This window comes from Rattus norvegicus, chromosome 13, assembly GCF_021556685.1.
Source record: "Rattus norvegicus strain SHRSP/BbbUtx chromosome 13, alternate assembly SHRSP_T2T, whole genome shotgun sequence".
Classification (NCBI taxonomy): domain Eukaryota; kingdom Metazoa; phylum Chordata; class Mammalia; order Rodentia; family Muridae; genus Rattus; species Rattus norvegicus.
In genome coordinates, this window is record NC_141546.1 from 75142845 (window position 1) to 75156042 (window position 13198).

General features: G+C 39.8%; 1 protein-coding gene across 9 annotated transcripts in view; it reads right to left on the bottom strand.

Moving 5' to 3' along the window:
* Positions 1-13198, bottom strand: part of Rabgap1l (RAB GTPase activating protein 1-like) — a 595723-nt gene that overhangs the window by 113464 nt on the left and 469061 nt on the right. For 8 of the 9 annotated variants that reach the window (NM_001401442.2, XM_087580933.1, XM_087580932.1 and 5 more), the window contains 1 exon segment: positions 782-910. In NM_001401442.2, the coding sequence (NP_001388371.1) occupies positions 782-910 (129 nt within the window). 9 annotated transcript variants of the gene reach the window in all.

A 13198-nucleotide genomic window follows, 5' to 3' on the forward strand; every position in this document is an offset into this window, starting at 1 on the left:
CATCACAACTGGACCATTTCCTCTCTTCTTTTTCTACGTCTACTTATCACCTTCCAACATAAATAATTTATTATGTTAATTATTTATTGTCTGTTTTCTTCTATGATAATATAAGTTCCATAAGACTTGCCTTTTGGTTTAATAAACAAATTTATATTTACGTCATGGATAAGTAAATATATTCTGGAGATATATGTACTGACATTAGGAAACTAGTTCTAAATCATTTAGAGAAAATATGCTCACCCATCTTAATTTTTATTTGTCTGGATACAGATTTTCATTTTGAGTTAATTTATAAGATTTGTTTAATTAGATACATGACACAGACCAATATATCTACAAGGATCTGGTAGACGTGAGATGGATCAAGAGTCAAACTGCCTAAGTGCCTTAAGGAAAAGGAAAGACCTGCTTGGCATATTTTTCCTGTTCTGTCATAAATAATCTTAAAACAGATGGTAAAAGCTGAATACCAAGTCTGCTGTCATGGAAACCACTATTATAGAAGCCCATTCCAGAGCCCCACCTAAAAGATAACTGTTTGCCTCCCTTGTATTACAATCTGAGTCCTGGACCTTTCTTTGTGAGCCCTACTAAGGTAGAACAACTGTGCACATCCTGGAATGACAAAGGTCTAGGAGAGAAGAGTGTGTAGACAGCACCCCTAAGACATACCCAGAAACCAACAACACAGACATGAGGAGGTACACACGCCTTGCTATGCTGATACTGTTTACATGCCCTCTATACTGCAGTCATGTGAGTTCATGAATCTTACTTTAATATTGCAAGCCTGCTCCATCAATCTTCTTGCATTCTCCTCTGCCCGGTATCTCTTTGGAAGCTGAACTCTGAAAAACTTCAAAGCACCTTCAAAATCAGCCTGCAGGAGGTCTTCCTTTGAGGTCTGTAAAACAATCACCAAGACACATCACCACATTTCAGCCTGTGAGCATTATACTAGCAAACGCATTACAAAAAAAGAATGTTGATTTTCATGAATATACCATTTAATATCATGAGTCATGCTGAAATTATAAATCTTAATATGAGACAATTACTAACAAATAACATTTAATTTATATTATATGGAGATTATAATAGTGGATCTTAGCAAAGTGTACCAAGCTAGAAGTTAAAAAAGAGAGAAAGAGAAAGAGAGACACAGAAAGAAAGAAAGAAAGAAAGAAAGAAAGAAAGAAAGAAAGAAAGAAAGAAAGAAAGAAAGAGGAAAGAAAAAAATGAGTAGTCAGGATGGCCTAGCTATCTAAGGTGCTGTGTTCAGGTTGCAGTCTCTCCTAGAGGTGTGGGTTTGAATTCCACTCCTGACAAGTTGTATCTTTGGGCTGGAAAGATGGCTCAGTGGCTAAGAGCACTGACAGCTCCTTCAGAGGTCCTCAGTTCAATTGCCAGCAACCACATGATGGCTCACAACCATCTGTAATGGGATCCGATGCCCTCTTCTTGTCTGAAGACAGTGATGTGTACTCACATAAAATAAATCTCTTATAAAGAAAAGGAAATGAGTGAACTCCTGGATCAACATTGTGTGACTTCACCTTGATGATAATTTCATTTACATCAATCAATGCCCATGAGCATTACATAATAAACACCTAATGGGAAGATGGCTTTTCACTAATGACAATAGTCGGTCAAGTGAAGAAAAGGGCGACTAGATCCGACCACTACAGAAAGTAAACAAAGCAAGCCACTTAATTACTGACTTCTTACTAAAAACATGTTTGCTAAACTCACTTTTTATAAACGTCACCATGTGAAAATCAATCAGAATATCTGCACATAGGAAAAAAGACCAAAAGGAAACACAAAAGAAAGTTTGCTCACATAAAAGGACTATAGGTGACTTTTTTCTTTGATTTTGCAGTATTTTCTGCAATATTCTAGTAAAAACTTAAAAACAATGGTGGCAAAATCTCTGATACACACCAATGACTTAGGTAAAAAGGTATATAAAAATAAGTAAAAAAGAAATTAAATATTTTCATTGGGAAAAATGGTACCTGCCTCAAATTTCAATCCTAAGGAGGCTGAGGTAGGTAGATCACCCTGAGTTTGAGGCCAGCTGGGGTTATTTAGCGAGTTCCAGTAAATTATCTGAAACATACAAGCACATATTATGAAATGTCTTAGAGATGCCACTTAATTGACATGTTTTCTCTCATACATGAATGTTCACTTTTAAGCTTTAGATAATGTGTGATTTATGCATCACCCGCAGAGCTGAGAAAACTCGTATGAAACACAGAGACCCATGGCAAGAGGAGTAGCTCTTTCAGGAGAAGGCAGATAGAATACAGTAGTATAAAGAGGTTAAAAAAAATAGAGGAACAGGAAGGATCAATGGGTGGGGGGTGGGAAGCAGGGTAGAAGAGGGATAGCTAGCTAACACTGAAGGCCCTTTGAAAAAGCCATATGCAAACTTGCTTCTGTAGAAGCATCCTAAAATGAATATCTATGCATATATTAAAAGAGTTTAAATGGAGTCACCCTAGAATGAAGGGACAATATCACAATCAGGGTATTAGTATTGTCACACACTACTGGACAAAAACCTCAGTACCAGGAATGGGCTACCTCTTCAAGTTGTTGTCCAGTGTGGTCCCACAAACCCTACAGGGTATTGCTCTAGGTTATTCTTCAGAACCTGAAAGCAAGATCCTATTGTTGAAGGAACCACATAATTGAGTCATAAAAGCTGGAGAAATGAAGTAGGTTCTGACCTGGTGGCTTGGCTACCTGATTTTCTAAATCTGCTCAGGACCTAATTTCAGGCCTGAGCTCACATAAATACAGATAGGCCAGGATCAAGAATGAAGAATGCCTCCTCCTCACACACTGGACATTTAAGTCAGGTTGGAATGGCAATGAAGACTGAGGTAATTCTTGTGGAGGCCATAGTTTCAAGGGCAGTGCTTTGCAGGCACTGCTATGCATGCGGACTGCACTGACAGTAGAAGTCAAATCGCCTGGTGGCTATCCACTTCAAAATGCTACTGGCAGGTAGGCAAGATGGTCCTCCTGCTAATTCACTTGCTGTATGTACTGGCTAGTGTTGTGTCAATTTGCTACAAGCTAGAGTCATTTTGGAAAGGGGAACCTCAATTGAGAAGAAGCCTCCATAAGATCTGGCTATAAGGCATTTTCTCAGTTAGTGACTGGGGGGAGAGGGCCCAGTCCATTGTGGGTGGTGCCTTCCCTGGGCTGAGCAAGCCATGATGACAAAGCCAGTAAACAGCACCTCTCCAGGGCCTCTGCATTAACTCCTGCCTCCAGGTTCCTGCTCTGTTTTGAGTTCCTGTCCTGACTTCCTCTGATGATGAACGGTGATACAAAAGTGTAAGCCAAATAAACCCTTTTCTCTCTAACTTGCTTATTGGTCACAGTGTTTCATTATAGCAATAGCAATCCTAACTATGACACTGTGTAAGCCTGACAACATGAGCTTAATCTTAGCACCTATATAAGGTGGAATGAAAGAAACAACTTCACAAAATTGTTCTCTAATGCCCACTCAAGCATGAGTATGTTTCCAACACACACACACACACACACACACACACACACACACACACACACACACACACAGGATGATGGTGGTGGTGGTGGTTGGCTTGTCTAACTCAGTTGAACTCAAGATGTAAAAGAGCTGTGACAATCACATAACACAGAGGATCAAGACTGGAAGCAGAGAAATGGAACCTCAATCTATGGAAGGTACTTAGGATATAAATGGAGTTAAATATGATTGCAAACGTTGAAATAAATACATTCTAGTTTCATCTCTGGCTAACTTGTGATGTTGCACACATTTTTCGATCTTGAAAATGAAGTAAGATAAAGTATATGAATATTAAGTCCAAAACAAACAGAGATAATGATGTGGTAAGTTATCTTTGCATTGCTCAAATATTCTTAGGTAGTAATATTTTGTGGTTAAAAACAGTGCCTACCCTCACTGATACTTGTAATTCCACTCAGGGCATTGTGTAGGGCTGGAGAAGGTGGCTCCATGCTCAGAGCATTGTCTAGGGCTGGGGAGGTGGATCCATGCTCAGAGCATTGTCTAGGGCTGGAGAAGATGGCTCCATGCTCAGAGCATTGTCTAGAGCTGGGGAGGTGGCTCCATGCTCAGAGCATTGTCTAGGGCTGGGGAGGTGGCTCCATGCTCAGGGCACTGAGAGCACAGCATGAAGGCATAGTCTGAATCTGGGCACCTGGGTAAAAAGCTGGGCGTAAAAATCTAAGTACAGTGCTATGATGGGATAGGGACAAGAGGATTGCTGGGGCTTGCAGGCTAGCCAGCCTAGCTCCAGGTTTAGTGAGGTGAAATAAGGCAGAGAATGATAGAGGAGGCCCCTGTGTTTTCCTCCAGTGTATGAGCACATATGCACATATGCACACAGCCCTTATTTGTTATAAGAAATAAAGCACTCTATAGTCTAAGTTCTAATAATTCATATTTTTCTTCTGGATTTCAATAAAAATGATTTCACTGTGATATAAAAAGAAACTCCACTAAGCAAAAGGCACTTAAAAACCTCCGTTGGGGGCTGGAGAAATGGTTCAGCTTAAAAGCACTGATTGTCTTCCAGAGGTCCTAAGTTCAATTCCCAGCAACCACATGGTGGCTCATAACCATCTATAATGAGATCTGGTGCCCTCTTCTGGCCTGCAGTCACATATGCAGGCAGAACGCTATATACATGATGAATAAATCTTAAAAACAAACAAAAATCAAAACAAAAAAACCCCAAACAATAATAGAACAACCTTCCTTTGGGGGCTGGAGAGATGGCTCAGTGGTTAAGAGCACTGGCTGCTCTTCCAGAGGACCTGAGTTCAATTCCCAGTAAGCACAGGGTGGCCATAACCATCTATACTGGGATCTGATGTCTTCCTCTGGCATGTAAGTGTACATATAGATACAGCTACTCATATACCTTATAAAAATAAATAAATCTTAATAAAAACCCTCCTCTGGGGGCTAGGGAAATGGCTCAGTGGCTGAGTCCTCGTTGCTCTTGAAGAGAACCTGGGGTTCACAGCCATCAGTGACTCCAGTTCCAGAGGATCCAATGGCTTCTGCTACCACTGCGTTCACTGGGCACAGGGATATGAGAACACCCATAGACATAAAGTAACAAAATTAAAAACAAAATTAAAAAAAAAACTTGTTCCTTGGTGTTCTAAAGAGAACCTTCAGTCCTGCTTTGATCCCAAAGGGGTTTACTGCAGTTTCCTATCTTTAAAAGACCTCTATAATCATTAAGTTTCACCTCAAACGCCTTTGCAATGCCATAAGTGTATTATAAGCCTATAAGGAAAACGTTGTGACAACTGTATCTAGACTGAGGCATAGACCCTTCCTACTTTGCAAAGATTTGGATGCCTAACAATATGTTCTGACCCTGAGGCATGTATCTTTAGTTTGTTTTTAAAAATGCTTTAAAAATGATAATTTATCTATGTGTGTGTATATCTACCTGGAAGTTTCACTGTGTGTTTTGGGTTTTAGGTTTGTATTACACAGTCATGGTTCCTCACATAAAAGCAAAATGGGGCAGTGGTGGTAAACTTGTCCATGTGTGAATGCTTGTAGAGCCCAAGGTGACAGTGGGCCTTCAGCTGCCTCTCCACTTCATGTTTTCAGGTAAGGTTTGCACTGAACCAGCAGTTTGTTGTTTCAGCTAGCCTGTCTGGCCAGTGAACTCATGGGGTCCCCTCAACTCCCTAGTGTCGGGGTTAGAGGTACACACCATCGCATCTGGTTTTTAATGTAGGTGCTACGGATTAGAACTGGCATTCTTCCTCCTTGCACAGCAAGCTCTTTACCCACAGATGTAACTCCTTAGCCTAAAGAAGACAGGATTTTAAAGCTTAACATAATGTCTCACAACTCAGAGACAGACTTACCTAGCCTATTGATACTTTTTCTTATCCTCCTTACATTCATTAAATATATATTACATATATGAAAGACTTTATATATTCATATTTTGTGTAGCACTGAACTTATTTTTTTAAATGCATGTTTCAGAGAAGGCAAGCATTAATGTTATTGTTAGTCTAAGGCACAATGAGAAGTAAGTGCTTCCTATGAAAAGAACACATGGCTTCAACCAGGTTCACTAGCTCTAATCCACACAAATTAATAATTACCTAGCTATGAAGATGATAACAATGGTTATAATTAAGCTTAGAGTTATATGAATATTAATCCCCTGATAATGAAGAGAGGCTTAGCACATGATTTCATGATGATAAGTTTTAAGCTTTAACAGGAAGACTGACACTTGCTTAATCATGACCAAGTACCCCCAAAAAGATGTCCTGACTTTTGACCACAGAATCCTATCAAGCTGGACCTGATTTACACTGGAAAGGCTTTTATTTCTCAACTGGAAAATTATTAACTTTTTGTTTATAAGCATAGTCAATAAAAGATGAACCATTTTTCCCATCTTGCTGGCAAATTCTTGAGTTTTTCTATAGTACCTTTGAATAATTACAAGGGAACAGTAAACTATCAAAAGGCAGTATTTCTCCAACACTGTTAAGTAACAGTGGTGGGAGGTAACATCTACACAGTAACATCTAAATAAATCAGTGGCTCACCAATACATGTCTCTTGCTTTACGACAATCTTTTCATAATGGGAACTATGTTTGTCCCTTACATCTTCAGAGGGGACATCACTCATTTCTTCATTTGAACAGAATTATATATGAAGCCTGTCGGTATGATTAAAGTCATTTACACAAATTCTACTTCCTTTTTTTACGGAGGTAGTAAGAAATACCTGCAAGAGGTGGTTTTACTATAATATTCTTTGAGGTTGCCGCAGTAATAGGAATAAAATAGTCAATCCCACAACAGACATCACTCTAAGTTGTTCTATAGATTCATATAAGCTCTAGGTACAGCAGTCCCAGGGTTAAAAGACAAAATTTACGCAGTACAAATTAGGGAACTGATTTTGTACTTACTTTAATATGAAGACGTTTGGGATTTTTTGAGAGGCATAAAAAGTATACACATGACATTTTCTGTATTTGGGTTCTTAACTTTTTAAAAAGCAATAACCTCCCCTCAGTGAGCAACCTTTACAGATGATAACAATAAAGGTAAAAGGAGGAGATAATCCGGTCTCCAGGCGGCTTTTACCTTCACTTTATCTCAGAAAAGTCCATAAACTAAAAACATATTAGGGTATATTTTGATAGCATAAATTTTTCATTGAAATGGATTATTTCAATGGTTAATAAATGGGCAGCTAGAATATTTGCCTGAACGTGTGTACATGTGTGCAGGTATGTGCGTACACACACACACAAACACACACACACACACACACACACACACACACACATCTCAATCTTCATTGGAAGTCTTCTGAACTTACTGTGGAAATATCCAGGGGATCAGTATTGAAAATACATGTGATGAAAATATTTTAATATCTAACGACATGATAATAACTTCTCATGTCATATGACTGCAATTTAAAAAAGAAAACCTAGAGAGAAAAGAAGAATTCTGACTGTGAAGAGAGTAAAAGTTTTTCTTCAACCACAAAGTTCACTAGCAGTGCATAACCTCTAGCCATGTGTTATATACTTCTGCTGACACCACACTGAATGTGTTTCCCCACTTAAAAAATGCAGTGTAAGAATAACACATTTTCTTTCTTTTTTAAAAAAAGAAAATTGGGTGAAAATAGTCCTAACATCTGAGTTTTAGTTCCAGATGTTTCTATTCTACACTCCTAAGTACTCTTGGGTGAGAAATGTTTCCTCAAGCTCTCTACGACACAACAAACTCTGGGTGAGTATTTGGGGCGGGGGAAGCTGCATGGTTCTTTTCTCCTCTTCATTGTTTGTACTCTAAATGGCCTTTCTTCTTTCACTTATGATGTCCTATAGGATTTCTGTGTAGCCTCCCCCAACTGTTGTAGGCCATAGAACCTCTAGATTTGGATAAGGATAGGCTTTAGCTGATGTATAAGATGTTTACATCCAGTTGTGTATTAATTCCAATAAAGAAACATGTTTGCTAAGTCACTGCATGGAGTTGATGCATGGTGGTAACATCTAAAATGAAGCACTTGTATAAGTACTTGATGTATTGGGGGAATTGTTCTTTACTATCTGTACCTTTGAGAGGTAAATCACATAGATTCTAAATGTTCATCCTGTCTTCGCTGGTCTCTCACCATCACACAAACCTCATCATTTAGTTCTCTTTGCGTTAATTAGGAACCATAAATAAAACTTAAGGTAAAATGGACCACTCTGGTTGGATAAATCATCGTTTACTTTTGTTTTCACATGAGGCACTGCAGCGCAGGCTGGCCTGGAACTCACTGTGTAGCAGAAGTTGACCCTTGGCTTCAGCCTTCTGAGAGCCAGGGTCACAGGGAAGCACAGCTATACCTGGCCTTGACTTTTTTTTAAACTAATTTATAATGAAATTTAATGGCGTTTTAAAATAAGTGATCTGAACATGTTTGTATGTCGTCATGTTTAAAACATGACTAAAAAGGCAGAGTCATGTCTTAAACTTGGCTCCTGGCTGGAAATGGACAGACACTGATAATGCATGTGTCAGGATGCCTCCTAGGACCATCATCAATCCTGAATCATTAGTCAGTCCAATAACACTGAGCTGAACAACTAAGCCCATCCCCCACCCTCCCAGTATACAAGCTAAACTTTGAGTGGTAACTCCTTGGATAGCAGATCCCAATTCACAGTCACCATGTTAATTAACAGACTCCCAAAATATAAGCTACATACAAACAACGGTTCTATCAACAATCTTTCAAGGGCAACTGTGTACTACAATGCCAGAGACTTCCAAATGGCCATGACAGTGCTCAGCATATGTTAGTCACATGTTAGCACTATTGCCTAGACTCTATAAGGTAGAGTCCAAAAAATCCTCGAGGGAAGCACTTACTTTAAATACATCATTTGACATCCAGATTTGTCCATCTGCAACACAGGACATATGTAACCGCCCTAAGACCTCAAGTTTGGGAGTCCAACACTCTGTGGACTTTGTTGCTAATTAAAAGTTTTTAACTAGAAGTTTAAATTTATCTCTAGTATAGATATGACTGCGAGACATCTTTTAAGCTATCAATTCATGTTTTACTTCAAAATACTGAAAACTTGAAAGTAAAATGTGCCACACCAGGTCTATTAAGTCATCAGTAGAAACCCTTGAGTCACAGTTAGGTAGCCTTTAAGACTTGGAAATTTGTTACACCAAGACTCAGAGATGCAAGGAATTTGTTTAAATGTATATTAGCAATTTCTAGTGCCAAAATTTCTGTACTTAAAAATAAAACTCATTTCTAATACATGAGGATCTTTTGTTTTCTCCCTTGTAAATTAAACTGTGAATCAGGAAAGCAATGGTTTCACCTAGGCATTAAAACATAAAACTCAGATTTCTAAAAATTCTTCCCTACATGGAAAAGAAATTGTTAGATTTCTCAAATAACCTCCCTATAATTTTATACTGCCCATCACATCTAATTTCATCTTGCAATGACCAACTGACTTTTTTCATGGTGGGAAATTTCTAACACATGGCTACAGAATGTCTGTTATGGTCAGCCAGAAGAAATGGAGGAAAAGTAAGAATTAAATCCAGTCAAATAATCACTGTATTGCAAAGATATGCAGGTGAGAGAATCATATAAATCCAGACTAGCATTAAAATTCATTAATATCTATTCTATAACACAGACAAAGCTGTTTTTCCCTTCCAATTACGGAATGATGGTATAGGACTACTGTAGACCAATTGTATCACCCAACAGTTGCTAGGTCCAGCTCTGGAACCACTGAAGAGAAACCCTGCCACGGCAATTGTGGGTATTTAATGTTAACCCTTAGTAGGAAATGAGAAAGGCTGGTTTTTCTCTTATTCAGAAAATCAAATAACAAACAAGCCCGACTTCTTCGACTCACAGAACAGACCTGGCAGCTATATGCAGTTTTATAGACACATAGTTCAATCACCCCAGGAGAGAAACCTGCAATTTCTTACCCAAGGGCTTTTAGGTAATAAAACCCCATTCCCCAAATCTAACCAGCAGTCATGTGAGAAGGTTGGGAAGCCAGCCTCACATAGTCCAGATAGATGGCTATTTCTGTTGTAAAATTTAACCCTTTGGAGAAATAAATAACAGAACACCCACATCAAGTTTTGGGGTTTTCTGGTTCATTTCTGAGCCTAGACAGCCTGAAAATTTTTCTTTTTCCTCCTTGCCACAGTGATAATGCCACTGATGTGACCCTAGGCTCTGAGAAGAGAGCCATAATTTCTTGTAGCCAGTTAAGGAGTGGCATGGTCCAGGCTTCATGGAAGCTACACAGCAGTGGCCACTCAGCCCTCCTTCTCAACAGAAAGGGCTGCAAGGGAAGGAAACAGGAACCCACAGCCTCCAGAGTGACATTCTCATAGAGGATACACAGACTCTCTACAAATTAAGTCCAATGAAAAACGATCTCACCGCCAGAAGCCGTGGCACAAACAGCCGATGCCCCATCCCCAGAAGTTCCAGCACTCGACATGCATACTCATTCACCAGCTTGCTCCTCTCGTCGTGCATGTCCTGGGACTTTTTGACAGGAGGTGTGAGCTTAGCAGCTGGGGCTGGGCAGGGCACCCCTTCTTCCATGAGCAGTAAATAGGTATCCAGAATGAGAAAGCTGGATCTCTCATCCACAATCCTAAGAACTGCAGATAGAGGGGAGCCAGGCTACGTCTCCCCAGGAAGATGCACAAAATGGTCTATGATGGGAACTGTCAGCTAATGTCGCCACAAGAAAAACATTTTGTCTAAATTATCAACTATGCACAAGCCCTGGAGTAGACTAGAGAAGGAAATCAAAGGTTGATGTAAAAAAAAAATGGCAAAAGCAATTGAATCCTGGAAAAATAGCCAAGAGCAGAGCAGGAAGAGTTCAGATGCATGTGTCAAAATGGACAAGCTCAGAGGGCTCTAGCATGTGTGACTGAGAGGTGTGAGTGTGTGTGTGTGTGTGTGTGTGTGTGTGTGTGTGTGAGAGAGAGAGAGAGAGAGAGAGAGAGAGAGAGAGAGAGAGAGAGAGAGAGAGAGAGAGAGAATGAATATCTGTGTACGAGCAGGCGAGCAGGCAGGCAGCAGTAGCTGTAGCCAGGAAGCCAGGGCAGTTGTGAAGCTGCAAGGAGAAAAGGATGAGCTCATTGCAATCGTGATTCCTGACAAGCAGCCCTGCTGCTGTTGCTGTCGCTGCCCCGTTACTGCTGCCGCCACCGCCACCGTGCTGCCTCTAGCTGTGAATCAGTAATGAAGGGGTAAGAAAGGAAGGGGAACAAGCAGAGGGGGGAGGTAGGTGAATGAGCATGCAGAGCGAGTCTCAGGGGAGAATGCTGTAATAAGAAGCCAATGGCGAGCCATTGGACAGATAGGCTTTCCCCTCCCAGTCCACCTTCAATCAGTGTTAGTCTGACAGTTTATGCTGTTGAATCCCAAACACACAGACAGATGAACTAGCTTTTCCTAGCATGTGATGCTCACAGTAAAAGCAGACAGACAGACAGCTAAAAGGCTGACCTTATTCACTCTTGCTTTCTAGCAAAAAGAGACAGAAATCTAATCTAATGCCCTGTGTTTAATCTGGGAAGCTACAATCCTTGTCACATTACTGAAATCTCCAAAGAAGATAGGTGGTTAGGGTAAAATGACAGAATGTGAACAGAACATGCACCAGCATTGGACACGCCCTCAGGCTGAAGTGTTTATGAAAAGACTGACTTGTACTAATTGCAGAGTATACAGAAGCAATACAGCACACTGGGAAGGCTGGCCACATTCACACACATGTAATGCTGAAACACAAAAACCCACAGCATAATGCTAAGTACTATTTAGTAACTGTTAAAGTTGAAATTATGAAAACCAAGTAACTTTCACATGCCACAGACCTTTTAAACGACATTTTTAAACACCAGTTTAATTCTGATGTTTACTAAACAAAACAAAATATAGTTTTGACCATCTCTGATCAAATAAATTCTTCCCTAATGAGTTGCTAACAATAGGAATTAAGCAGAGTTTAAAATTTTTAAATTTCCATACCGGACAATGGTGGTCTACACCTTTAATGCCAGTATTCAGGAGGCTGAGGATATCTGAGTTCAAGGCCAGCCTGGTCTACAAAGTGAATTCCAGACAACCAGACCTACACAGAGAAAAGAAACCCTGTCTTGAAAAACAAACATATATACATACATACAAATGTATATACATACATACACACACACACACACACACACACACACACACACACACACACACACATTTGTAAATCTCCAAGATAAAGTAAATAATCAATTGGAGCAAACTGGAGGTAAAAGCACAACAGCACCTTCAGGATAACTGCTTAATGTTATCTTTTTAAATTTTTTTTAAGATTTATTTATTTATTTTATGTGAGTACACTGTTGCTCTCTTAGGACACACCAGTAAGAGGGCATCGGATCCTGTTACAGATGGTTGTGACCCACCATGTGGTTGCTGGGACTTGAGCTCAGGACCTCTGAAAGAGCAATCAGTGCTCTTAACTGCTGAGCCATCTCTCCAGACCTGCTTAATGTTATTTTAACAATGTGTCCTGTGTCCGAGTGTCCTGGTTCCTTGCTTTTATAGCTGATCTCTTAAAACAGACACTAACATTTTTTATATAAAGTTTATCGTGGTACAGGAAGTAAGAAGGCTAAGAGGGCACCCCAAATGTTTCTCTCTCTCTCTCTCTCTCTCTCTCTCTCTCTCTCTGTGTGTGTGTGTGTGTGTGTTCTCTGTTTCTCTGTAGCTCTTTCTCCCCTTGAGTCAGCATTTCCTATTCTACCACAAAAGAGCTGCAAATCTGGATGTAATCAGATAGAAACTTAACTTTCTGACAAGTACCTACAGTCCAAATAATAGAGAACCACTGTGGTTCTAGTGAAACAAGAAGGGGCTATCACCCTTCTTATTGTTGCCAAAACTCTAGCAAAGAAAACAAAAACAGAAACAAAACATTAACATCAGACTGGGTATGGTGACACTCATCTACAATCTCACACTTGAGAATCAAGAGGACCACAAATTCAAGGCCAGACTGGGCTACATAAC